Source organism: Salvelinus alpinus, chromosome 7, assembly GCF_045679555.1.
Source record: "Salvelinus alpinus chromosome 7, SLU_Salpinus.1, whole genome shotgun sequence".
NCBI lineage: Eukaryota > Metazoa > Chordata > Actinopteri > Salmoniformes > Salmonidae > Salvelinus > Salvelinus alpinus.
Window position 1 is genome coordinate 31,355,975 of NC_092092.1, and position 26,899 is coordinate 31,382,873.

At 45.2% G+C, this 26,899-nt stretch overlaps 2 protein-coding genes across 2 annotated transcripts in view; one reads left to right on the top strand and one right to left on the bottom strand.

The window, feature by feature from the left end:
• The window catches only part of LOC139580802 (protein unc-13 homolog D-like), a 12,343-nt gene extending 486 nt beyond the window's left edge, over positions 1-11,857 (bottom strand). Inside the window, exons 1-33 of the mRNA XM_071409825.1 lie at positions 11,703-11,857; positions 10,603-10,635; positions 10,429-10,479; positions 10,141-10,197; positions 9,884-9,991; positions 9,640-9,699; positions 9,436-9,502; positions 9,049-9,229; positions 8,818-8,862; positions 8,652-8,723; positions 8,487-8,556; positions 8,131-8,235; positions 7,696-7,788; positions 7,510-7,610; positions 7,309-7,426; positions 7,099-7,220; positions 6,805-6,895; positions 6,647-6,703; positions 6,402-6,499; positions 6,211-6,262; positions 5,996-6,126; positions 5,747-5,867; positions 4,708-4,860; positions 4,453-4,548; positions 4,044-4,250; positions 3,432-3,506; positions 3,227-3,306; positions 2,935-3,049; positions 1,096-1,167; positions 865-948; positions 662-782; positions 451-574; positions 48-265 (exon numbers count right to left, since the gene is read on the bottom strand). Coding sequence (XP_071265926.1) covers positions 48-265; positions 451-574; positions 662-782; positions 865-948; positions 1,096-1,167; positions 2,935-3,049; positions 3,227-3,306; positions 3,432-3,506; positions 4,044-4,250; positions 4,453-4,548; positions 4,708-4,860; positions 5,747-5,867; positions 5,996-6,126; positions 6,211-6,262; positions 6,402-6,499; positions 6,647-6,703; positions 6,805-6,895; positions 7,099-7,220; positions 7,309-7,426; positions 7,510-7,610; positions 7,696-7,788; positions 8,131-8,235; positions 8,487-8,556; positions 8,652-8,723; positions 8,818-8,862; positions 9,049-9,229; positions 9,436-9,502; positions 9,640-9,699; positions 9,884-9,991; positions 10,141-10,197; positions 10,429-10,479; positions 10,603-10,635; positions 11,703-11,765 — 3,241 coding nt within the window. The 5' untranslated portion in view covers positions 11,766-11,857. The remainder of the gene's footprint in view (positions 1-47; positions 266-450; positions 575-661; positions 783-864; positions 949-1,095; positions 1,168-2,934; positions 3,050-3,226; positions 3,307-3,431; positions 3,507-4,043; positions 4,251-4,452; positions 4,549-4,707; positions 4,861-5,746; positions 5,868-5,995; positions 6,127-6,210; positions 6,263-6,401; positions 6,500-6,646; positions 6,704-6,804; positions 6,896-7,098; positions 7,221-7,308; positions 7,427-7,509; positions 7,611-7,695; positions 7,789-8,130; positions 8,236-8,486; positions 8,557-8,651; positions 8,724-8,817; positions 8,863-9,048; positions 9,230-9,435; positions 9,503-9,639; positions 9,700-9,883; positions 9,992-10,140; positions 10,198-10,428; positions 10,480-10,602; positions 10,636-11,702) is intronic.
• Positions 11,858-14,503: 2,646 nt separating this feature from the next.
• LOC139580808 (WW domain-binding protein 2-like) lies at positions 14,504-26,793 on the top strand. The gene is made up of 8 exons (XM_071409835.1): positions 14,504-14,796; positions 17,650-17,758; positions 17,880-18,018; positions 18,525-18,617; positions 18,726-18,869; positions 19,015-19,137; positions 19,357-19,427; positions 24,767-26,793. Exons 1-8 carry the CDS (start codon positions 14,738-14,740, stop codon positions 24,812-24,814), a joined length of 786 nt encoding a protein of 261 aa, XP_071265936.1. The 5' UTR covers positions 14,504-14,737; the 3' UTR covers positions 24,815-26,793.
• The last annotated feature ends 106 nt before the right edge of the window (positions 26,794-26,899 follow it).

A 26,899-nucleotide genomic window follows, 5' to 3' on the forward strand; every position in this document is an offset into this window, starting at 1 on the left:
ATGCACCTTTGTGTTTAATTTTCACAGAATTTAATTCCAAATCATACCATTTGGTTTGGGGTGCATGAGCGGCAGACGTATCTGGGCCGGGGAGGGGTCTGGCTTGTGCCCCTGTCTGTCCCCTGATCCCTCTCCGACCCCCGGCACTGCCTTCAGAGCCAGGAAGGCCTCCCCCTCGAAGTCGTCTGTTGTCAGGGTGTCATAGTCCAACACTGTCACCACCAGACACGCTCCCGCAGCCTGGCACTGCTCCACTGACACCAGACTGACCGGGAGTACATAAAGAAGAGGGGAATGAGAGCGGGATATGGTAGAGATAATTACTTGTATAGTTCCAAAGGGCAGGGATGAGTAGGAGGCAAGGTTAAAGTTGGAAAGATCTGAGAGACTTGGATTATCCGCTGTCACCAATGTAGCGACGGAAGGGCAGCAGTTGGAGCTAGTGCTTACAACTCGAAGGCCTCGTCGAACAGGGGGTTGAGGTCACAGTTCTTGATCTGGGTGGTGCGAGGCTCCACCTCAGAAAACACATGACCAGGCTCCAGACGCAACTGGACAAACGGATCACTGGAACCTGGAGAGAGACAGGAGACATCTGATCTGTAAGAAGACCTGTCTAGTAGACCTGTCTAGAAGGAGACAAGGAGAGGAAACCAATTACCGTTGGAGTCCATGGGTAGGAGGTTAGCTGCATTCAACACTTCCACTCTGAGTCTATGGTCAGACCTCCTGTAGGATGCTAGTAGTGTGACCGCGCCGTACTTCTCTCCACTGTAAACCTTCTGTTACACAAACACAGATTCAATGTATTCTCTATAGCAATGCTTTTTACTGTTATACAACACAAATAAAATAGGCTCTTACCTGCTCCCATACTTTTCTATCCAGGAATTTCTCTATGAGCTGCTTGCAGTTGAGAGAGTTGTGTGTCAGATGAGCTTTCAGAATCTCAATGAATGAGTAGAGAGAGGAAAGAGAGTTATTGTATAGTGTTTATAACCCAAGACCCCCCCCCATTTCATGTTTCTACATGTCCTTATAGAACCATATATGTTTCTAACAATATAATGTGAAATGTAACCAACATGAACTCACCTTGTAGCTGTCAATGTGAAGAGTATCCAGTGGCAGTCCATTCCCCTCAGCATGAAAACACTGCTCCAGACACTGCAACACACAGTCAGAAATGTTCTGAAGTGTGTATTTAAGAATAATGTATTAATCTGGAGTGTGTACTCAGTACTATACCAACCTGGAGTGTGTACTCAGTACTTAACTAACCTGGAGTGTGTACCCAGTACCATTCTAACCTGGAGTGTGTGCTCAGTACTTAACTAACCTGGAGTGTGTACTCAGTACCATTCTAACCTGGAGTGTGTACCCAGTACTATACTAACCTGGAGTGTGTACCCAGTACCATTCTAACCTGGAGTGTGTACCCAGTACCATTCTAACCTGGAGTGTGTACCCAGTACCATTCTAACCTGGAGTGTGTACCCAGTACTTAACTAACCTGGAGTGTGTACTCAGTACTTAACTAACCTGGAGTGTGTGCTGAGTACTTAACTAACCTGGAGTGTGTACCCAGTACTTAACTAACCTGGAGTGTGTACCCAGTACTTAACTAACCTGGAGTGTGTACTCAGTACTTAACTAACCTGGAGTGTGTACTCAGTACTTAACTAACCTGGAGTGTGTACCCAGTACTTAACTAACCTGGAGTGTGTACTCAGTACTTAACTAACCTGGAGTGTGTGCTCAGTACTTAACTAACCTGGAGTGTGTACTCAGTACCATTCTAACCTGGAGTGTGTACCCAGTACTTAACTAACCTGGAGTGTGTACTCAGTACTTAACTAACCTGGAGTGTGTACCCAGTACCATTCTAACCTGGAGTGTGTACCCAGTACTTAACTAACCTGGAGTGTGTACCCAGTACTTAACTAACCTGGAGTGTGTACTCAGTACTTAACTAACCTGGAGTGTGTACTCAGTACTTAACTAACCTGGAGTGTGTACCCAGTACTTAACTAACCTGGAGTGTGTACCCAGTACTTAACTAACCTGGAGTGTGTACCCAGTACTTAACTAACCTGGAGTGTGTACCCAGTACCATTCTAACCTGGTGTGTGTACTCAGTACTATACTAACCTGGAGTGTGTACTCAGTACTTAACTAACCTGGAGTGTGTACTCAGTACTTAACTAACCTGGAGTGTGTACCCAGTACCATTCTAACCTGGAGTGTGTACTCAGTACTATACTAACCTGGAGTGTGTACTCAGTACTTAACTAACCTGGAGTGTGTACTCAGTACTTAACTAACCTGGAGTGTGTACCCAGTACCATTCTAACCTGGAGTGTGTACTCAGTACTATACTAACCTGGAGTGTGTACTCAGTACTTAACTAACCTGGAGTGTGTACTCAGTACTTAACTAACCTGGAGTGTGTACCCAGTACCATTCTAACCTGGAGTGTGTACTCAGTACTATACTAACCTGGAGTGTGTACTCAGTACTTAACTAACCTGGAGTGTGTACCCAGTACCATTCTAACCTGGAGTGTGTACTCAGTACTATACTAACCTGGAGTGTGTACCCAGTACTTAACTAACCTGGAGTGTGTACCCAGTACCATTCTAACCTGGAGTGTGTACCCAGTACTATACTAACCTGGAGTGTGTACCCAGTACCATTCTAACCTGGAGTGTGTACCCAGTACTATACTAACCTGGAGTGTGTACCCAGTACCATTCTAACCTGGAGTGTGTACCCAGTACTTAACTAACCTGGAGTGTGTACTCAGTACTATACCAACCTGGAGTGTGTACTCAGTACTTAACTAACCTGGAGTGTGTACCCAGTACCATTCTAACCTGGAGTGTGTACTCAGTACTTAACTAACCTGGAGTGTGTACCCAGTACCATTCTAACCTGGAGTGTGAATTGCAGTCGTTGACAGAACACCATGAGTCCATCCTCCTGCTTCTGCTGTGTAGCTACCTGGTATAAGGTCCTTATGGAGTTAGTCCACAACGGAGTCAACAGACTGGGGAAGGAAGGAAGAGTGGAGATGAGGAGAATATTTAAAAGGCTTGTCAACTACTATAAGATATTCATACAGGTATGCTGGAACAAAGAGGGTGATACATGTTCAGTACCAGTTGAACAACAAAGATTGTGTGATCGGCGCTACAGCTATGTGTGTACGTGCGTGTACCTGTACCTGTTGAAGTTCTCTTGGACTAGGTTCTCATTCATGTACTGCAGTTCTCTCTCCAGATATTTTATCAGGGGAACCACAGCCTACGATAGGGGACACATGGAACAGTTCATGTCAGTTACAGTAATATGCTTTTCATAAGTCAAGGAAATGTTTGTCTATAAATTCAGTATTGCTGAATCGGAAATGGCTGACGGCAGTTTCTTACTTCTTCAGTGGATTTGGAGGGGATTCTGCATCGAGTAGACATGCTGCGGACGTACATCGCAATGTCTGAATTCAGCTGGAGAGAGCGAGAGAGAGATACTTCAATAACTATAAACTATATTAATGAAGGTGACTATAGGCCAATTTCTGAAGCGTTTGGGTCTTAAAGGGCGGCTGAACTTCCTGGTTTGGCCTTGTTTAAGATTTGGTTCATGAAGAAATGCTAGAGGCCAAGACTGAATTCAAAATGTGAGTTGAGGTGCGTTCAGTTCGCTTGAACGTTTGCTACGTTGCGGAACGGTTTGTACTGAACGACACGTTTCCCCCAAACTTTCTTGTAAGTTCTTGAACAGACTTTGAGGTACGTTTGCTCCCGTTTGGTGGGTGTGGCGTGGTGTGGCTTGAAGCATTGAGTGATGTATTTAAAGGGCAGTGGCCATGCTGACAGCATTCCCCATCCCAAACCCTCCCCGTTTTTTAACTGGTCATTCAGTACAGCACCGTTTCCATTCAATTGAACGTTCCAGAACGTAAAAACGCACTGAACGTAGCCCTGGTCTAGGTCTCTTTTGACTCCTCCATTGAACCCCACCCCTCTCTCCTACACCCCTACCTTCCGTCCAACGGTCTCTAAGGCAGAGCGTATCTCTTTGTTGAGGACCCCCTGTGCATGCTGCAGCTGTGAGGGGAGCACGTTGTGGAACTGAGGGTCCCCTATCACGTGAAGGGTACGTTCTCGAAGCCCTGCCCAGTTGAGTTGCTGGGGCAGGCGGATCAGCACTGACCTCAGGTGTTCCAAGTCATTCACTACTACACACAGCTGGGGGGGGGGGGGGGGGGGGGGGGGGTGAAAGAGGGAGAGACACAGAGAGATGGCGATGAACATAATTCACTTAAATGTAGTTGAGAGAAGAGGAGATAGACACACAAAAATTGTGATTGAGATGGACACAAGTAGAAAGAGAGAAGGAAAATAAATGAAAGTGGATAGAGGATAGAGGGAGGAGTGTTCTTCCCCTCACCATGTTGACAGCACTGCCGGGGTCTGAGTTCTCAGACAGCTCCCTGACCCGCTCCTTCAGGATACGACAGTAGTTCATCACAATCTTACACACGTCCTGAACACACACCGCGCACACACACAAAAAATTAGCAAAAACGTGTATGCCAACAATAGTAAATGTGTGTATGATAATGTATGATAGAACATGTCCTTGTCTGGTTATGATGAGATACTATGTGTACTTGCATGACAATGTATGTTTATGATGCAGTACCTCAGTGAGTTTGACCATGAGCATGAAGGCCTCCTCAGGGTCTGGCCAGGAGAGTTGCTCCCACAGCTGACAGATGGGCTGGACACAGGTCACCAGGTCTACTGCTGACGAACTGTGTTTTATGGGCACCGGGCCCGACTGCAGCGGCTGGAGCTTGGGAAAGACAGGAGAGAGAGAGGGAGTGACTATCTTACCTGGCTTTAAAAGACACACTCCAGACATTTTTTTACTTTTCCTGTTGAAAAACAATATCCCACGTATAAATACAGTCATGTAGACAAAAATATTTTTTGAGAAAAATAGTGCTTTTTTTTGTTGCAAACTTCAAGATGTAGGCCATTTAGGGAGTTGGTCTGATGGTGCCCTCTGATGTCATCGGCCTCCCCCCTTGCTTGGAGGGAAAAGTAGAGGAGCAATAGAGAACAAAATAGGGAAGTCCAATCCCCTCAGTTGTGCCAAATCACGAGGATACCTCGACCACCTATCGAGATGTGCCTTTTGTTGAGTATATCAGGTGATAAATGAGGTGAAAAGGAGACTGGAGTGCAACTTTAAGGTATACAGTGAATATTTTAGCTGGTATCTATTCTACTTAATTATATTATTCTATTAAATTATTGTAAAAACTGGCAGACTGAAAGGACTGTATAGGTTGTGTTGCTGATGTTGGTATGGGCTACCGTGGAATTGTGTCGGTAAGAACACACAGAGAGATGGAGAACAGTTCAAAAGGCTATAGCCTATTTTAATCATAGAATGTAATAGCAGGGATGATAGGATGGTACAGATGTTTTATTTTCAATAAATATATCAACAGGTAAAAGGTATAACCTACTGAACTACTACAAACACCGAAAGGTATCAACTGGAGGTTTGTCAGGCTGCCACTAATTGCCTGCAGGTGTGTGTATTTAACCTGGCGAAGGGGCTGAAGTCCCGCCTCTGCTGGAGGGAGAATGGGCGGGATAATGGTAGTTTTGATTGAGGAGTGGGTGGAATTCCATTCTATTCTAGGTGTTGTGTTATAACAGTATGTTACCTGGTCCACCTGTACAGCTCTCTCCACCCTGCCCTGAGTGGTGCTGAAGGCCTTGTTCAACCAATAGGGAAGCGCCTCACGGAAGCCCTCATGGAAGTTAGTCAGCTCCAACAGTTTACCCCTGAAACAACACAACAGCCTTAGCTCTATCATATAGTGTAGTAGTGTGAAGTACTGAGTATGTGTAAGGGAGTAGTGTGTAAGTAGTGTGTACTACTGAGTATGTAGCATAAGGGAGTAATCTCTGACCTTTTCTGTAGGAAGGCCTTGTCTTTGTGGATGACCTGTAGACTTAGGTAGAGAGGGAACAGGCTATTGGCTAGACTCTGCTCCATCTCACCCTCCAACAGGCTGAGAGTGTCTCTCACCTCCCCCGCCAGCTAACAGGAGAGAGAGGGGAAAAGGTGTGAGTTATACAGAGGAGAGAGAGAGGTAGAGAGTAAAAAACGCTGGACTCCACTTACCAGGAAGTCCAGCTTTTGGTAGACTACAGTGAACACATCCACCTGCACAGCACTACAGAGAGAGAGCGAGAGAGAGAAACAACCCAATTCAAGTCCATTCATATGATAAACAACCAGACCTTCTTCGTACTGAAGACAGATAATGACACCTCCCACTATACTTATGTTCTGTATGGTCGTCTGTCTCTTACCTGACAAACACTCTATTCCAGCAGTCCTTGTTGTGCTTGATGTCCTGCTGTACTTCACCTATCAGCCTAGAGAGAGCACTCACGGTCTCTGTCAGGTCCTGGGATGAGGGAAATGGGGGGTGGGGGGGGGGTGGAAAGAGAGATAAAGTTACAGAATGTGTATAAAGGGAAAGTGTGTAAAGAAGTGCATGATGTGCTTTGAAATTGATGTGGGAGGGGTCTCTCTTCCTTTGTCTGTAGCCTACCTTGTTCATGGGCTGGTGTAACCCTTTCTTTATGGTGAACCACTCCTGTGTACCAGACTGAGGCAAACAAAGACATTTAGTCTTACAGAGTAATAGCTCTGTGGATCTTTCACAGTATTAACTGTAGACTTCATAGTAGTCTTTCTATATGTACTTACATGCACAGCCTCGTTGACCTCGTCATGTAGGTCAAACTGAGCTGCGTTCAGCTTCTGAAATGCCTGCGTCTTACAGACCTGAGACAGGATCCTACAACAAGACAACACACAGGTTGTTCATTAGCTCTGTTTTAATAAACACACACACACACACACACACACACACACACACACACACACACACACACACACACACACACACACACACACACACACACACACACACACACACACACACACACACACACACACACACACACACACACACACACACACACACACACAGCAGGGTACCTGAGCAGTCTGTGTAAGCGAGGGGTAGCGTCCTGCGTTGGGGGAAAGATGTCTCTGTATTTGGCCACGAGACACAGTCCATAATGCAGGAAACCACGGAGAGAGTCCCCTAGCTCCTGTTTCTGTACACATATGTTTGTGTTTATTTCTTTAGTAAATGATATACACAGTATATAATATGCAACAAAAGCAAAGTAAAGCCTGTCTTACCTGTTGGTAGGGTAGATCCTGCTGGTGCCAGTGGTACTCTATACTGGTCAGCTGCTGGAGCAGCACTGAGGAGTCCACCTCTAAACTCTGGTATAGTTTACTGTAGGCCATCCACTTCCTATAAAACATATAGTGTCAATTTGAACATGTAAACGAGTGTAGATGTGTGTATGTGTTTTGAGTGTGTGGTAGCCTACTTACGCAAGGTCCTGCAGGAAAGGCGAGAGGTTACACTGAGTGGCGTAGAGTTCCAACAGGGTCTGTCCCTCCCCACACAACTCCCCCTTCCATGGAACACTACCCTGAGGCAGGTGTATTACCTTCACAGATTAACCACTAGATGTACAGGTATATGACTGTCAAATGTTGGAACTGAACATTTATTACCTGCTGCTTAGCGATGTAAGACTGGACAAACTGCAGTAGGATCCCACAGTAGTTGACGTAAGCACTACGACCAGCACTCAAAGTCCCGTCTCTCTGTCACAGACAAACAAACACTATAATCGGTCTGTTTCTTTTTTCACATACAATAAAATACAATTGTACAGCAGACACATCACCAACTACAAGTGATAACCTGAGCTTACTATAGATCAACAACTATTAATAACTGTTAATTAAACATTGTTTAAAAAAAATCATATATCTCACAGTTACTGTAAGAGAAAGACCACCCTGCTCCTTTGGTGTTTCTCTCCTCCGTCTGACTAGATGTGTAGATTGACAATTTTGGTTTTGTGTGTTCATTACATTGACCAATTCTGCTTAATTAAACATAAGTTGCCACTAGAGAGTTGTAGAGGGACTCGAGCTCCATACCTCTTTATGGATGAATTTGAGCTGCAGATGACACTGGCCCCGATCTGGATAAGTCTCTGTCCTCGGCTCCAGAACATACCAGTTATCCTCTGTACAATGCAGGTCCTTCACACACACACACGCACGCACGCACGCACCCGCACGCACGCACGCACACACACACACACACACACACACACACACACACACACACACACACACACACACACACACACACACACACACACACACACACACACACACACACACACACACACACACACACACACACACACACACACACACACACACACATTAGGAGTGTTGCTTGGTGAGCATCAGGGTGGGTGAGCATGTGTGTTTTGGAACTGCTTTACCTTCAGTCTCAGCACAATGCTTCCCAAGTAATCATCCTGGCCTTTCTCCTTCTTAGCATCTTTGATCATCCTGAATGGGATCAGAAACGATCAACATTGGGATAATGTGTGTGTGTGTGTGTGTGTGTGTGTGCGCGCGAGTGCGTGTGTGTGTGCAAGCTCTACCTCCTCAGTCCATGGAAATTGGTTCGGATCTCCTCTAGCTTCTGTGCCAGAGACAACTCCTCATCCTTGTCCCTATGAGAGAGAGATTGATCCGAATGAATATGAAGTAACAGGTTGAGTTTCTTTTACTTCAACCTAACAGAACAGTGGTTTACTGGAAACTCACCACATCTCGATGTGGAAGCTGGCCACTGTAGTGTCTTCAAACTCCCTACCAGCCCAGGGGAAGAAATATGTTTACAATCTCCATGAGAGACAGCACATGGAGTAGCTTCAGTGTTTACTTTGTCAGGATGTTCAGGGGACCAGGCTATTTCAAGGCACCCTATGTAAAGTAAACTCATAGATTTGTTATATTTATAGGTTCTAGGTGCTATGTAAATGTTCCTTCACGCACAGTACGAAGGTCTGGTTCCAGATGGGGTTGAGGGTCTGTTTCTTTGTGTCTGTCGTGTAAACCTTCTCGTCTGAGGCGGCGTCCTTCACCACGGCTTTACGTGGTTTAGGTCTGGACCGCCGTGTCCTGCTCTCCTTCTCATCCTCCAGGATGGTCAGTAAGCAGTATGGGTCACTGAAACCTGGGGACAACATAACACAACCCACTGGAGGTCAACTATAGTTGGATTCGCAGACCACAATAGTAGAACTTCTGCTAGATCTGTAGTTCCTAAACGGACCAACCTAAATAGAGAAATCTCTTGCCAACTCCAGATAATCAAAATAGTTCACCCTAACCCTAAGTGAAATGAATTGTGTTCACAGATCTGAGGTGAGGAAGACGTACCACTGACGTCTTTTCCCAGGATGCCCGTGGCTTCCTTCACAGTGGCCATCAGACAGTAGACTGGAGGCTGTGGACAAGACTCAGACTCAGGAACTGAGAAAAAGACTCTTGCATACGACAAAACCCCCCTTAGATACTGTATAGGTAAATACTGCTGGGTCAAATGGCTTCTCATAGACCTTTGAAACTCCTCTGCTAACTTACCTCTGTGTTCTGGACCCTCTCTGTCAGACTCTGGTGTTCATCCACTGCCATAGAGAAAGCCTAAAGGGGGAGGGGAGGGGTAGTTTGATAGCAACAAGGTATTAGTATTGGGACAATGAAATACTCAGAGCACAGCATTTGGTCTGTGAGAGTTTGAGGACAGAGAGAGTGTGGTTAGATGTCATGTAAATGAGACGGTTAATATATTATAGGGTTAGATGAGTTTGTTCGGTTAGATTATCACCTCTCTGATGTATTGGTGCAGCTGGTTGTCAGTGAAGACCTCTGCCGAGGCTGGCTTCCCCAGCTTGTGGGTGATAGTGTACAGCAGCTCTTTATACAGCGACTTGAGCTGGGAGGGAGAAGATGTGGGAGAAAGAGAGAGAAGATGGACAAACATGAACCTTCAATAGGGACTCTAAAAGGACTACTAATGCAACCTGCTGTAGAAAAAAATCCAATGAAAATGAGCACAATTCTTATGAGTTATAACGATGATACCTCTTGCTCATTATGTATTTTCTCCTTCTCTTCTGGGTTCTCATTCTCCTTAAAGTCCTGAAAGTACATAGATCATGTTATCTACTGTGTGTGCTGTATTCAAGAAATGCTGAAGTCAGAGCTCATAAAGTGATTGTGTACAAACTTACTTAATAGTTTATTTGATAATGGCAAATACAATCAAGACACAACATCATTGATTATGATATTCATTGCAGCACAAGGCTTTAGCTCATACTGCTTAACCACCCTTGTCCCTATGTCGAGAAAAAAAGGAGCTGGACCTACCCTCGTGTCCTTCTCTTTCCTGGTCATCCCCAGTTTACGGGCAGGGGAGCTCTGAGAGAAAGAGGGGTCACACACAATACCGTAATACAGGAAACCTTGGTTGTGGGAAGCATGTATAGCAAAATAGCATTCATATTTTGTGCATATTTAAAATAGAGGTTCTTCTCACTCTACCTGTCTCTGTCTGTTCCATGTTGAGCCACGAGTCTGTATGGAGGCAAATGTGGAAGGGAAGCAACACAGTTTAGCCACTGGTGGTCAAGAAACCCCTGGCCCTATACTTATCCTAGAAATCCACGCCATAGATAGGCCAAATGTACCTGCTGGGTCATAGCAATTATGCAATAGTGGGGAGCTTGAGAAAGGTTTTAATGTGAAACAATCCCATGCATAGTCAGGGTGACACAAGTCAGATAGGCATCGATTCTGGCAGGGACTTCCTCATTGAAGGCGATAAAGAAACTACACTACTCCAGTCTCTACACAAATGTAGGATTGGATAAGAAATTATGCACATAAAACATGAACGCACACACACACACACACACACACACACACACACACACACACACACACACACACACACACACACACACACACACACACACACACACACACACACACACACACACACACACACACACACACACACACACACACACACACACACACACACACACACACACACACACACACACACACACACACACACACAGGTATTACAACTATGGATGTCTTGTCTGTGGTTCTTTTATGAAAAGTGAAAACACATCCCTCTCCATACAGTATCATCTGACCTCAAGTAGTACCGAGTAGTACCGAAGTATGATTCATGGTCACATCTTATCTAGAAATACCAAATGGACTGCATGTAATGCTTACACAACGAGTACATTAACGATAATTCAAGTGTTATTAAAACATCAATGATCATGACACATTTCTTCTCAATACAAAAGGTATTTTGAAGTCACTCAAAACTTAACTGATGCAGAAAATAAAGTTTTTCAAAACAATTTGACCTCAGCATCCGTTGAGGCCATCCTCGCAAACTGTTATCTAAGAGTACATCAAACTCTAAACACACACACATGAGCCTGATGATAAACATAGTGCCAAAACGCAATATAAACCCGTTCTAATAAGATGGGCCAATGCCAGGACAATAAAGGTGTTTCACAGAAGACTAATGCTTTGGATTTATTTAGTTGCGTATTACAAATATGAACACATCAAATTAACTTATTTTCTACATGACAAAGTTTGGTACTTGCCTGATCGGGAGGTTGTAGTAGGTCATCTCCTGTTCTGGAGAATCCATCCTGGCTTGTCATCATGGTTGATGTGGACGAACAGCCAAATGCCCGTCTTTGGTGAGACTGTATGACTGCGTGTGTGTGGCTGTGTGTTGTCTGCTGTGTCTAGTGGATGGGAGGCTATACGAGAGAGCAGTGCTATCACTTAGCAACAGGAAGTCATAATTTCCTGTTGAAGGTGGTTGCTGTAACTTGCAACCGTTTCTTTGTCCAAATGCCATCTCTCTCTTTCTCTTGCAAACTGTATACAGTAGTGTACACACACTCAAACGCATAAACAAACACACACACACACACACACACACACACACACACACACACACACACACACACACACACACACACACACACACACACACACACACACACACACACACACACACACACACACACACACACACACACACACACACACACACACACACACACACACACACACACACACACACCATCATTTTCAAGAACATAGCATGTTTCTCTCTCCCGTGCATGGTGTTCTCTTCTTGTTTGTCTCTGTTTCAACAAAAGTCATCAGCCCATCACCACCAAGCTTCTGTAACCGATGTGAAATGGCTAGCTAGTTAGCGGTGGTGCGCGCTAATACTGTTTCAATCGGTGACGTCACTCGCTCTGAGACCTTGAAGTAGTTGTTCCCCTTGCTCTGCAAGGGCCGAGGCTTTTGTGGCGCAATGGGTAACGATGCTTCGAGGGTGGCTGTTGTCTATGTGTGCAGAGGGTCCCTGGTTCGAGCCCAGGTAGGGGCGAGGAGAGGGACAGAAGCTATATTGTTACATTGGTGCCGTGACCCGGATCACTGGTTTCTGCGGAAAAGGAGAAGGTCAAAAGGGGGGTGAGTGTAACCGATGTGAAATGGCTAGCTAGTTAGCGGTGGTGCGCGCTAATACTGTTTCAATCGGTGACGTCACTCGCTCTGAGACCTTGAAGTAGTACTTGCAGCGGGCAGCCAAGTTTGCTGTCACTCAATCAGAATCAGTGGAGGCTGATGAGGGGAGAACGGCTCATAATAATGGCTGGAATGGAGTCAATGGAATGGCCAAGTGGAATGGCCAAGTCAATGGAATGGCCAAGTCTAGGTCCAAAAGGCACAGCTTCTACCCCCAAGCCAACAGCTTATCAAATGGCTGGAATATTTGCATTATGTATGCTGCTGCTACTCGCTGTTAATTATCTATGCATAGTCACTAAACCCCTACCTACATGTACATACTACCTCAATTACCTAGACTAACCTGTACCCCCGCACATTGACTCTGTACTGGTACCCCCTGTATATAGCCTCGTTATCTACATTTTATTGTTACTTTTTTATTTTTTACTTTAGTTTATTTAGTAAATCTTTTCTAAACTCGTATTTTTCTTAAAACTGCATTGTTGGTTAAGAGCTTGTAAGTAAGCATTTCACAGTAAAGTTGTATTCGGCGCATGTGCCACATCAAACACATCAAAAACATGGTTTACATGCGGTTGATACCACTCCATTGACTCCATACCAGCCATTATTATGAGCCGTCCTCAGAAGCCTCCACTGGTCAGAATACGCATCAGCATTTTATATTTCTTTCTCTAAACTTGTCCCGATTTTTTTGATATTATCCATATTGATAGCAAACATCCTCACCATATGCTTAGTCCCGTGTGGCCCAGTTGGTAGAGCATGGAACTTGCAATGCCAGTGTTGTGGGTTTGATTCCCACGGGTGGACCAGTATGAATGGAAAATGGATACACTCACTCTGGATAAGAGTGTCTGCTAAATGACTAATAATGTTTAAAAAGTCAAATCAGGGGCCTCCCGAAGGGTGCAGTGGTCTAAGGCACTGCATCGCAGTACTAGCTGTGCCACTAGAGATCCTGGTTCGAGTTCAGGCTCTGTCGCAGCCGGCTGTGACTGGGAGACCCATGGGGCGGTGCACAATTGTCCCAGCGTCGTCCGGGTTAGGGAAGGGTTTGGCCAGCTGGGATTCCCTTGTCCCATCGCGCTCCAGCGACTCCTGTGGTGGGCCGGGCACATGCACGCTGACATAGCTGCCAGGTGTACAGTGTTTCCTCCAACACATTGGTGTGGCTGGCTTCCAGGTTAAGCAGGCATTGTGTTAAGTGTCGTGTTTCGGAGGATGCGTGGCTCTCGACCTTTGCCTCTCCCAAGTCCGTACGGGAGTTGCAGCGATGGGACAAGACTGTAACTACCAATTGGCTACAACGAAAAAGGGATTAAAAATAAATGAAAGTTAAATCCTAGTATCAGGCAGCAGCAATCTAAATGATCAGACTGAAAACATGTGAGGAAAAGTGATCTGAAGCGAGTGGACTCAGAAATACGCTCTATCAGAGCAGCAGGATCAAAGTACAGCCCGCCCATCTCTTTACAGACAGGCAAACTAGCCCGTTGAGTTATTTAGAAACTCGCATATATGAATGACTGACATTAGAAAGTTGTGTGCTGACACCTGATTTTTTTTTTAAATCAACAAAGAAAATCACGGATAATAAAAAAATACTCGGATCATATTTGTATCTGGAAACATGCCCATATATTTATTACAATAACTGACTACTAGGCACACCCCTACTCAGCACCACTATTTCCAGCAACTATGCTTGCACCCATAGTCAATAAGTAGCCTAAATATTGGGTACTGTAGAGCTCTTTCAAATTCAACTGCTAATATGTTTGACAAAATACAGTATGGTAAACCACTTCACTGTGGTAAACCACTGTGTACCTTAATGACATATTTCTAAAGTCGTCCGCTCTCTCTCTAGAAATGACCAGAGAGACACTTTGAGATGACACCGCCGTGTGGGCGTAACATGCCAGAAAGTGCAGGCGCATCAGCATCACAACAAAAGTGGTCCGTGAAGCAGGCGGACTAGTGAAACTACACAACGATTTTATCCAGTTCACATTTGAGACTGCATTTGTCAGTCTTTTACTTTGTTCATTCCACTCGGTAGTTACGAAGCGACATCGCAATGGCTTTGAACAAGAACAATTCAGAATCCGGAGGCGTCATTATCACCAACAGTGAAAGGTAACGTTAGATAGCTAGAGCTAGCTTGCTCATACTAGCTAGGTAATGCTCTTCAGTCAACGTGAGCAAGCTAGCCGTAGTAGACGCACAGAGTTTCTTAACACAGATACGGAACATCACTAGACTTCTGTGAACGCTTGCGAAGCAGACTAAACAGACCAGGCCGGGGTTTGGGGTTTGAGAAGTCAATGAGAGAAGTGAAAAAATATTCATTGGTTGTTAATTTTCATGAAATGTAAAGGCACCACCTAGATTCGAGCCAATGTCTTAAGTATTTGAACATGTTATTACTCAAACCTCTTGAAAGTGACAAACTGACACGTTTTTATTTTCGTCAAAAACGACTTTATATCGAAGGAGTGCCTTTGAGTTGATGGTCTACACATGCGCAGTTCGGCGTGAGACGACCCTAACGTGTTTCTGCGCATGAGCTTAGCTAACCAACATCGCCGTCAAGCGTGATCCGGAATTTCTATTCAAGAAGCAATTCCTTCCCGTCTTCATACTGTACTGTCTTTGGTAGAGTTACGTTAGTTAGCTGTGTGTATGGGAGAATCTCCTCGTCCTCTCTTCACCTCCTCAAAACCCATTTGGAGGAGAAGGTCAGAGGGGAGGAACCTAGGACTATGCAATTGAGATTATCCCTATGTAACTAGGCAATGTCTAGCTATGTAACGTTAGTTAGCTTTCTGTGTATCTTACCAGCTAGCCATTCAATGTATTGTAGCTTTGACATTGCGTATTCTTTCAGACACCTAGCAAACTAGCTAATAGATCTTGCCTTGTCAACAACTTGGCCAGGACTCAGAAGCTAACTCTTGCATAGTGATGACAATCAAATCGTGTGTTGACTGTCTGTCAGTGTCACTTCAGCTCATCAGTTTAGGTTGAGTTTATGCCGCGTTCAAAACAACTGGGAACTCTGAAAAAAACGACCTCTGAACGGTCATCCAACTCTGAGACTCTGGCATTTTTCAAGAACTCTGACCTGAAGATCACTGATGTCATGATTTGACCTCGTCTTCTTCTTCCTATTGTGAATTTCTGGCAAACTAGACCCTTTTTGGCATATTGCTGCGTTACTTAGTTTGGAATGTGCATTCCACATTGTGACAAAACCATCGAATCCTGCACATATACAGTATCCCCAGAAACCCACCACCCCATCCCACTACTCAGTGGTGTAAAAAGACTTTAAAGTACTACTTAAGTAGTTTTTGGGGGTATCTGTACTCAACTGTTTATTTTTTACTTCACTACATTCCTAATGAAAATAATGTACTTTTTTACTCCATACATTTTCCCCGACAGCCAAAAGTATTCATTACATTTTGATAGGAAAATGGTCCAATTCACACCCTTATCAAAATCCCTGGTCATCCCTACTGCCTCTGATCTGGTGGACTCATTAAACACAAATGCCTTGTTTGTAAATTATGTCTGATTGCTGGCTATCTGTACATTTAAAAAAAAAAAAAAAAAAAAAAATGTGACGCCTGGTTTGCTTAATTTAAGGAATTTGAAATGATTCATGCTTTTACTTTTGATACTTAAGTATATTTCAGCATTTACATTTGCTTTTGATACTTATGTATATTTAAAACCAAATACTTTTAGACTTTTACTCAAGTGGTATTTTACTAGGTGACTTTCACTTTTACTTGAGTCATTTTCTATTAAGGTATCTTTTTACTTGTACTCAAGTATGACAATTGGGTACTTTTCCCACCACCTCACTACTTGGCCCTAAACGATCCTACAGAAGACCGTCAGCCTGGGAGGATGGAACCCCTTCTCCCAAAATTTCCTGTAGATCTTCTGCACTAAACTCTCTCACACCCAAATATCTTTGCTGCTGCAACGACCAGATCTATCTTCTGTGATTTTTGCTCCATCAGTGCATTGCAGTTGATCACCATGGCTATAAATGCAAAAAATCCAACCTTACTAAAACCCATCCTCTCTGGCTCTCTCTCTTCAGGCCTACTCAATTGGGGGCTCGGAGTTGCCTAACTAACCCTTGGGCTATCCTCTACTCTCTTCACTGCCTCAGCATAGGACGTTTTCTGCCCTACTCAAACTCTGGCAATCTCAACCTGTCTCTCTCTCACAGGGCATTTTGGATCCCCAGCTGCATGGGCACCCCCACGGTTGACACAGGGCTTTCTCTATCCCAACTGTACACTCCCTCTGACTTTGCCCTCCTGCACATTTCTCACATCGTGGGATCTCCCGTCTACACACTGCTGCAACATGTCCGGATCCTTGGCACCTAAAGCACCGAAGCTGGTTCGGAACATAGGCCCTCAGAGAATAGCAACTATAACCTGACCTTATCAGGAAGAAACACTGTCAAAGCTCAACAAGACAGACTGGGAATTCTCCGTCTTGCCATTGCCACCGGGTCTACTTCTCACCAAACGGCGGGCGTCACAAACACTAAGAATATTCATTTGATCCACCTCTACACTCAACGCTACTCCACTAATCATGCCGTTTTCCCGGAAATACGCGTTACGTATCTGTCATGCGGGCATGGCAGGTAAACCTATTAAGGTGTTGTAACTAACCATCTAGCCAGCCACTAGTGTGTCACCAAGCCTAAGCCTATTACAGCCTACTAGCTCTTTACTGGAGATGAGCAATGGACCACTTATGGTAACTGACCAACTTGGACAGTTGCACAATGCCCCCCTGATCTCATAAGCATGCTCTTTTAAATCTTTTATTTTTATCTGTGGTTATGGAAAATAATAATTGTCATGTTGAGTTAGGTAAATTAACACTGAATTGACTTGCAACTTCAAAATTATATGTTGACAAAAGTGTGTGTGTGTGTGTGTGTGTCATCAGTGTGTTGATGAGCTATGAGAACGTGGAGCTTGTATTCTGTGAAGCTGAGTGCCTGCCTGATGCCTTCAGGAAGAGTAAGAAGGGGAGTGTCTTCCTGACTCCCTACAGGGTAAGAGGAGACACACTTCTTTACCGTGCACATTTTTCACACACCCCAACCCAGTCCCTAACCCTATAGGCACTAGATATGAAAGCAAATGATGGGCGTAATCCAGGTTGTCTGTCCCCAGGTGATCTTTGTGGCGAAGGGGGGTCATGATGCTCTGCATTCCTTCATGATGCCTTTCTACCTGATGAAGGGCTGTGAGGTCAAACAGCCTGTCCTGGGGGCCAACTACATCAAAGGCACAGTCAGCGCAGAGCCCGGAGGTGTGTGTGTTTGTGTGTGAGAGAATGAGACTGACTGTATCCCACCACACCTCAAAGAACTTCACACTGTCAGTAGCAGAGAAACATAAATCAAATCAAATTTGTCACATGCGCCAGATACAACAGGTGTAGACCTTACTGTGAAATGCTTGCTTACAAGCCCTTCACCAACAATGCAGTAACGAAAATATTTACTAAGTAAACTAAAGTAAAAATAATTAACACAATAAAATAACAATAATGAGGCTATATACAGGGAGTACCGGTACCGAGTCAATGTGTGGGGGTACAGGTTAGTCGAGGTAATTTGTACATGTAAGTAGAGGTAAAGTGACTGCATAATACCTAGCCAAGGACCACGTCTGTGCTTAAAATGGACATGGAAGGAAAGTCTTCTTGATCTCCCTGCCAAACCTTGGAGGAACAGGCTCGCTTTAGTTTAAAATCTGGAATATGTTTTATCTTTTATTTTTTGAAAGAGTTAACTGTACTTCTCACTCTCTCAGGAGGCTGGGAAGGCTGTGCCACCTTTAAGCTGGTGTTTGCTGCTGGAGGAGCCATTGAGTTTGGACAGTGCATGTTACAGGTCGCTGCACAAGGTGAAGAACTTTGGAGCTTTAATCTTTGATCATTTTACCCAGTGACTAGCTCCTTTTGAAATAGCTAGTTTAAATGGATGTTTCCCCCTCTCCTCTTCCCCTGTGCAGCATCCAGAGGGCAGCCTGTGAGTGGTGGCTTTGGGGGCTGTCCGTACATGGCCAACGGGGCATATGCCTACCCTCCTCCCCCAGCCAATGGGTACCCGGCGGGACCCCCACCCGGGTACTCCTACCCCAACCCCCCTCCGCCAGGTACTGACCAGACACCAAGACGACTGCTGTCTTCCTTTTAATGTTTTGTACTTGTCCAATTGGACTTTGAAAAATAGTTTAATCACAAAAAAACAGTCCATGTATTATTGCATCTCATATCTAACCACTGTCTGTTTCTTTCCAGATGCATTCTACCCCAACCCCGCCGGGTTTGATGGCCCTGCGGCCTACATGCCCCCTCCTCCCTACTCGGCCCCCCTGGGACAGCAGGCCCCCCACAACCCTGACCTGCCCTCCACACCTGCAGGTCAGAATACATTTTGGTTCTCGCTTTCTCTCCTCTCTCTCGTGCTCTCTCTCTCTCCTTCCCCTCGCTCACTCTCCTTTTCTTTCTTTCTTTCTAACTCACTCTTGCAAAGTTCCTTCATTAGATATAGTTTTAATTAGCGTGATGTGAGCGATCCCATGCTGCCAAAGCATTAAATAATAGGACAATTAATTAATTTGTGCTTCTCTCCTCCCCCAGCCGAGGCAAAGGCAGCAGAGACAGCAGCCAGTACCAGCTGTGCCACACTCCCTCCCACCTACCTACCACAGGTACACCTGTTTACCACCTGTTTACCATTTTACCACTGTAAATCTGACTTTATCAAATGCACATAGATAACATTTCACTTTAGTAGGGTATGGATTCTCCCCATTATATTTAAATTGTTGGCCCAGTAGGAGAGGCAGCGTCATCAGGACAAGTCAATGCAGACAGCTGCCTGACCCAATAAACAAAGAGCAGGTTAGAGTACAGCCAATTAATGCCATGCAGGAAGCAGCACAGGACCAATGAGAGAGGAACAATCCAATGGTACAGAGACCTGTGAGAGACATCCCACATCCCACTTCCAGTGCAACCAGAGAACAGGTGCTCACTTCCTCTCCGGTGGAGAGTAGTCAGACTAGGGCTGTTGTGGTGACCGTATTACCACCACACCGGCAGTCAGGACCGCAGTAAAATTCCACGTAACCTTTTGAGTCACGTAATCTCCTTTTATGCACTCTGGACATGAGTTGGTAGTACCCAATTTGCTAACTACCATCAGGTTGCTAATGGCCTGGTACTCAGGGCTCTATTGTCCCTCTAACCACTCTGACATCAATGCAAATGCTATTGAAAATCACATCAAACACTTATCAAAACAGTATGTGCTTTTAAAACTCACCTCACTGTGATTGATCAGTTTGAAGATAGAAGTTCAACAGCAGGTTGAAACTGAGTGGAAAACATGGTTGTTGTGGATGTTGTTTCAAAGCCTAACAATGAAATGGACAGCGCTTTCTAAGGCGATGATTCATTCAAAACAGCCATGAGCATATTAGAGCTTATGCAAATGCATAGGCCTATATTTGACACCAAGAAAGAAGGGAATTAAAATGATACAATACATCGCCTACTGCATATTACACATGGCACAGAAACATAAGAAAAACTGATTTAAGATGTCTGGTACATAATTGGTCGAGTCTATACTCAAATTCTAGTAATCTTCTTTGAGTGAGGACTGTATTATCATGCATACTGGATGGACTGGTTACCTTATGCTACACTCCAAACATTCTATATATGATTCTGGGAGAGAACATATAGGCCTAGGCAGGCTTACAGAGTTAGCTTACAATTATAGTAAAATTGCAAATTCCCTAGTAATAGGGATTTAAAAAAATATTTTCATAATTAATAGGCTGACGCATGACTTTTTAGCTTTATACTGTGCATTTCCATCTCCTCTCTCTCCTACATTCCTTTCTCAAGCAAGCAGAGAGGGGCTCTCAACAGTTGAATTAAATGTTTCCTTGTGAACATGTAATACTATCGATGTTCCCAAACATATTTCACTTGGTTTCCCAAATGAAGCACTGGGGTAGCTGTCGGAACAGGGTTGGAGAGCTAATGGCATACAGAGCACTGGGGTAGCTGTAGGAACAGGGTTGGAGGGCCCATGGCATACAGAGCACTGGGGTAGCTGTAGGAACAGGGTTAGAGAGCCCATGGCATACAGAGCACTGGGGTAGCTGTAGGAACAGGGTTGGAGAGCCCATGGCATACAGAGCACTGGGGTAGCTGTAGGAACAGGGTTGGAGAGCCCATGGCATACAGAGCACTGGGGTAGCTGTAGGAACAGGGTTGGAGAGCTAATGGCATACAGAGCACTGGGGTAGCTGTAGGAACAGGGTTAGAGAGCCCATGGCATACAGAGCACTGGGGTAACTGTAGGAACAGGGTTAGAGAGCCCATGGCATACAGAGGACTGGGGTAGCTGTAGGAACAGGGTTAGAGAGCCCATGGCATACAGAGCACTGGGGTAGCTGTAGGAACAGGGTTGGAGAGCCCATGGCATACAGAGCACTGGGGTAGCTGTAGGAACAGGGTTGGAGAGCCCATGGCATACAGAGCACTGGGGTAGCTGTAGGAACAGGGTTGGACGGCCCATGGCATACAGAGCACTGGGGTAGCTGTAGGAACAGTGTTGGAGAGCCCATGGCATACAGAGCACTGGGGTAGCTGTAGGAACAGGGTTGGAGAGCTAATGGCATACAGAGCACTGGGGTAGCTGTAGGAACAGGGTTGGAGAGCTAATGGCATACAGAGCACTGGGGTAGCTGTAGGAACAGGGTTGGAGGGCCCATGGCATACAGAGCACTGGGGTAGCTGTAGGAACAGGGTTGGAGAGCTAATGGCATACAGAGCACTGGGGTAGCTGTAGGAACAGGGTTGGAGAGCTAATGGCATACAGAGCACTGGGGTAGCTGTAGGAACAGGGTTGGAGAGCCCATGGCATACAGAGCACTGGGGTAGCTGTAGGAACAGGGTTGGAGAGCCCATGGCATACAGAGCACTGGGGTAGCTGTAGGAACAGGGTTGGAGAGCTAATGGCATACAGCGCACTGGGGTAGCTGTAGGAACAGGGTTAGAGAGCCCATGGCATACAGATCACTGGGGTAGCTGTAGGAACAGGGTTAGAGAGCCCATGGCATACAGAGCACTGGGGTAGCTGTATGAACAGGGTTAGAGAGCCCATGGCATACAGAGCACTGGGGTAGCTGTAGGAACAGGGTTGGAGAGCCCATGGCATACAGAGCACTGGGGTAGCTGTAGGAACAGGGTTGGAGAGCCCATGGCATACAGAGCACTGGGGTAGCTGTAGGAACAGGGTTGGACGGCCCATGACATACAGAGCACTGGGGTAGCTGTAGGAACAGTGTTGGAGAGCCCATGGCATACAGAGCACTGGGGTAGCTGTAGGAACAGTGTTGGAGAGCCCATGGCATACAGAGCACTGGGGTAGCTGTAGGAACAGGGTTGGAGAGCTAATGGCATACAGAGCACTGGGGTAGCTGTAGGAACAGGGTTGGAGGGCCCATGGCATACAGAGCACTGGGGTAGCTGTAGGAACAGTGTTGGAGAGCCCATGGCATACAGAGCACTGGGGTAGCTGTAGGAACAGGGTTGGAGAGCTAATGGCATACAGAGCACTGGGGTAGCTGTAGGAACAGGGTTGGAGAGCCCATGGCATACAGAGCACTGGGGTAGCTGTAGGAACAGGGTTAGAGAGCCCATGGCATACAGAGCACTGGGGTTGCTGTAGGAACAGGGTTAGAGAGCCCATGGCATACAGAGCACTGGGGTAGCTGTAGGAACAGGGTTGGAGAGCCCATGGCATACAGAGCACTGGGGTAGCTGTAGGAACAGGGTTGGAGAGCCCATGGCATACAGAGCACTGGGGTAGCTGTAGGAACAGGGTTGGACGGCCCATGGCATACAGAGCACTGGGGTAGCTGTAGGAACAGTGTTGGAGAGCCCATGGCATACAGAGCACTGGGGTAGCTGTAGGAACAGTGTTGGAGAGCCCATGGCATACAGAGCACTGGGGTAGCTGTAGGAACAGGGTTGGAGAGCTAATGGCATACAGAGCACTGGGGTAGCTGTAGGAACAGGGTTGGAGGGCCCATGGCATACAGAGCACTGGGGTAGCTGTAGGAACAGTGTTGGAGAGCCCATGGCATACAGAGCACTGGGGTAGCTGTAGGAACAGGGTTGGAGAGCTAATGGCATACAGAGCACTGGGGTAGCTGTAGGAACAGGGTTGGAGGGCCCATGGCATACAGAGCACTGGGGTAGCTGTAGGAACAGGGTTGGAGAGCTAATGGCATACAGAGCACTGGGGTAGCTGTAGGAACAGGGTTGGAGGGCCCATGGCATACAGAGCACTGGGGTAGCTGTAGGAACAGGGTTGGACGGCCCATGGCATACAGAGCACTGGGGTAGCTGTAGGAACAGGGTTGGAGAGCCCATGGCATACAGAGCACTGGGGTAGCTGTAGGAACAGGGTTGGAGAGCTAATGGCATACAGAGCACTGGGGTAGCTGTAGGAACAGGGTTGGAGGGCCCATGGCATACAGAGCACTGGGGTAGCTGTAGGAACAGGGTTGGAGGGCCCATGGCATACAGAGCACTGGGGTAGCTGTAGGAACAGGGTTGGAGAGCTAATGGCATACAGAGCACTGGGGTAGCTGTAGGAACAGGGTTGGAGAGCCCATGGCATACAGAGCACTGGGGTAGCTGTAGGAACAGGGTTGGAGAGCCCATGGCATACAGAGCACTGGGGTAGCTATAGGAACAGGGTTGGAGAGCCCATGGCATACAGAGCACTGGGGTAGCTGTAGGAACAGGGTTGGAGAGCTAATGGCATACAGAGCACTGGGGTAGCTGTAGGAACAGGGTTGGAGAGCCCATGGCATACAGAGCACTGGGGTAGCTGTAGGAACAGGGTTGGCGAGCCCATGGCATACAGAGTTTGGCAGAGTATCACCAGTCGTGCAGCGAGAGCCTGCCTGCTCCTCAAACAGTGGTTGATGCATGGAGTGAAATATCCAGAGTTGCCTACCCAGCACGATTGAAAAATGAACCGTGGGTAAGCGGCCTCCATTCGCTATTCGAGTGCATACGTCTTTTCTTGTGCCACTGTTTCTGCCATTCTAAATCGAAACGTATTTTTACATATTAGTTAAGACTAAGGTCTGTTGGGTGAAAATATGATTACTTGATGAGAGAATGTGTGCAGCCTGAGGCAAGGAACAGAGTTGAAGCTTTTTTTATGACTTTCTCAAATCATCAATAGCCTATGGTCGCATCATGCAGTCCATATATGTTTTGATTTCAAAGATCTAAGGTATCATTCACAACTAAAGTTGCCAAATAGCTCTAAATCTAGTGTATAGGACTTGTTTCAAATGATCACTTATGCTCAACATAGCCACTTCATATGCACACTCGATCCAGAATGAAAAACATCCTTTGTGTTTTATTCAACTAAGTTCAATTATATTATTCTTAAAATAAAATCATATAACATAATGGCATGGGACTTATAAACATATATCGTCCACTAAATGAACAAGCCTACAGCCTATATATAGCATGGTGCATAGCCAGATAACATACAGTAGGCCAACTCGTATTCTGTTCTTCTGAAATACAATTTCTTCATATCATAATGAGTTGATGCCTGGAGATGCTAAATGTTTGTTAATTAACCGTCAATTACTGTGAGACCTGCAGTCTTTTGCATGACAATAACCAGCTGACAAAATGTAATGACAGCTACAGCCCGCAATCAGACACACAGGTTGGAGAAACCAGTCAAAGCAAATGCCAAATGTTATCCTGCTATATCTAGTGTAGGAACTGACAGTATATCAGATTAGCATAGTATCAATTTAGTACTTAAATCAAATGTTATCCTGCTATATCTAGTGTAGGAACTGACAGTATCAGATTAGCATAGTATCAATGTAGTACTTTAATCAAATGGGTTTAACTCAGTTGATTTTGTCCTCCATACTGTGTATATCTGTAATAATACTGTTTTTCTCCTCTTCTCCAGGACAAACCTCCCCCCTACTCTCCGACTGAGGACAAGAAGACCAAGTAGAGCATCGATATCTCAGCTCCCACGGCCTTTACCGCCCCATCTCTCCATCCCTATGTTTCCTCCTCCTTTCTCCTCCTCTGTCTCTTCCATCAACACCTCCTGTCTACCTGGCTCCCTTTGAATCCATCCCAGCTTTCTCAAGCTGGTGTACAGGCAGTTCCCTTCTACCCGAGTTCCACTAAACAATTATATCATACCCAGCTGACTTTAACTAAAAAGTGTAACTTACAGCTCTTCTAGAGTGGTTGATGATATGATTGTAGCTTGTTTGGGCCCTAAGCTGTCAGGAAACCTAACATAATATTAGGTTAAGGCTGAGGTGAGGTTTAGTACTAGTCTTGGCTACCTGCCTTTTTCTGTATTAGCAAACCCTACATTTTCTTGCCAGACATGACAACGGCAAGTTGGCTAAAGCAGAAACGGGCAGGCTGAAGGTTTAGCAGGTTGTGTTGATGGGAAAGTGATTTATTTTCTAAGACGACCTGTCAAACTGGATTGAATGAAGTTTTTTCTTTGCTAATCTATCCAGTGGCTAGCGCAAGTCTGTATTGTTGATTTATTTATTTATTTATAATTTTTCTGTACAGGATTTTAATGTGACTACTTTAAATATGAGAGCATAGTAGTAGATCATTGGACCAGGTCTCTGTTGAAAAATAAATGTTATTGCAATGAGACTAACCTGAATAAAAAAAGGTTAAAGAACAGTTGGTGAAGTTTGACATATATGGTACAAATCTGAAATGATACCCTTGTATATAGGAAATATGGTGTCATTTGAGACTCGCCCTTTGTGTTGATAGGGACCATAATGTCAGTTATAGTTGACAGCTAGTTAGAATATTAGTGAATCCCTGATCCTAGTCGAACTAACTGAACAAAAATATAAAACGTAACATGCAACAATTTCAACGATTTTACTGAGTTACAGTTCATATAAGGAAATCAGTCAATTTTAAATAAATAAATTGGGCCCTGATCTACCCACTGGGGAGCCAGGCCCAGCCAATCAGAATTCGTTTTTCCACACAAAAGGGCTTTATTACAGACAGAAATACTCCTCAGTTTCATCAGCTGTCCAGGTGGCTGGTCTCAGACAATCCTGCAGGTGAAGAAGCCAGATGTGGAGGTCCTGGGCTGCCGTGGTTACACGTGTTCTGCGGTTGTGAGGCCGGTTGAACGTAATGCTAAATTCTCTAAAATGACATTGGCTTTTGGTAGAGAAATGAACATAAAATTCTGGCAACAGCTCTGGTGGACATTCCCAATTGCACGCTCCCTCAACTTGATATCTGTGGCATTGTGTTGTGTGACAAAACTGCACAATTTAGAGTCCTTTTATTGTCCCCAGTACAAGGTGCACCTGTGTAATGATCATGCTGTTTAATCAGTTTCTTGATATGCCACATCTGTCATGTGGATGGATTACGTTGGCAAAGGAGAAATGCTCACTAACAGGTATGTTAACAAATTTGTGCCCAAAATTTGAGAGAAATATCTTATCTGCTACTGCCTGTGTGTGTATAGAGCAGTTGCCCTATGATGTAATGTCCTGTGTGTCACTCTTCTGAACATTCTAGAACTCACCCACCACATCAGATCAAGGATAAGTGCTGTCATGCTTGCGTCACAGCATTTTGCAGTGTTCCGGACTTGCACTAGATAACGGACTAGGTCAGGTCTCTGTCTTATAACAACAGTAATGGCTGTACTTCTCTTGTGATGTGTTCTTCACTGACATGTTTGAGGTCAATCTCTGAATCGGATCTGAGCACCTTAATATTTTGGCCACTCTTTCTCCCTCAGTTACACAAGGCAGTTACCTGATTCTTTGCACTTTAAAAAAAACTGCTCCTGCTATGGCTGTATATCGTAAACAAGTCATGACTATATTTATTTGTAACTCCCATTCATTTGAGTATTTTATTTGAAATTGTCAAATATTTTATTGAAAAGATTAAACAAAAGCATGGTCTCAATTGCAACTAATTGTCTTTTTCTGTACACATTGTGATGCTAACTTGGGTACCTGACTATTTCTGCATTTAAATGCTACATCATTGCCTTGTTTGACAAAACGACAAG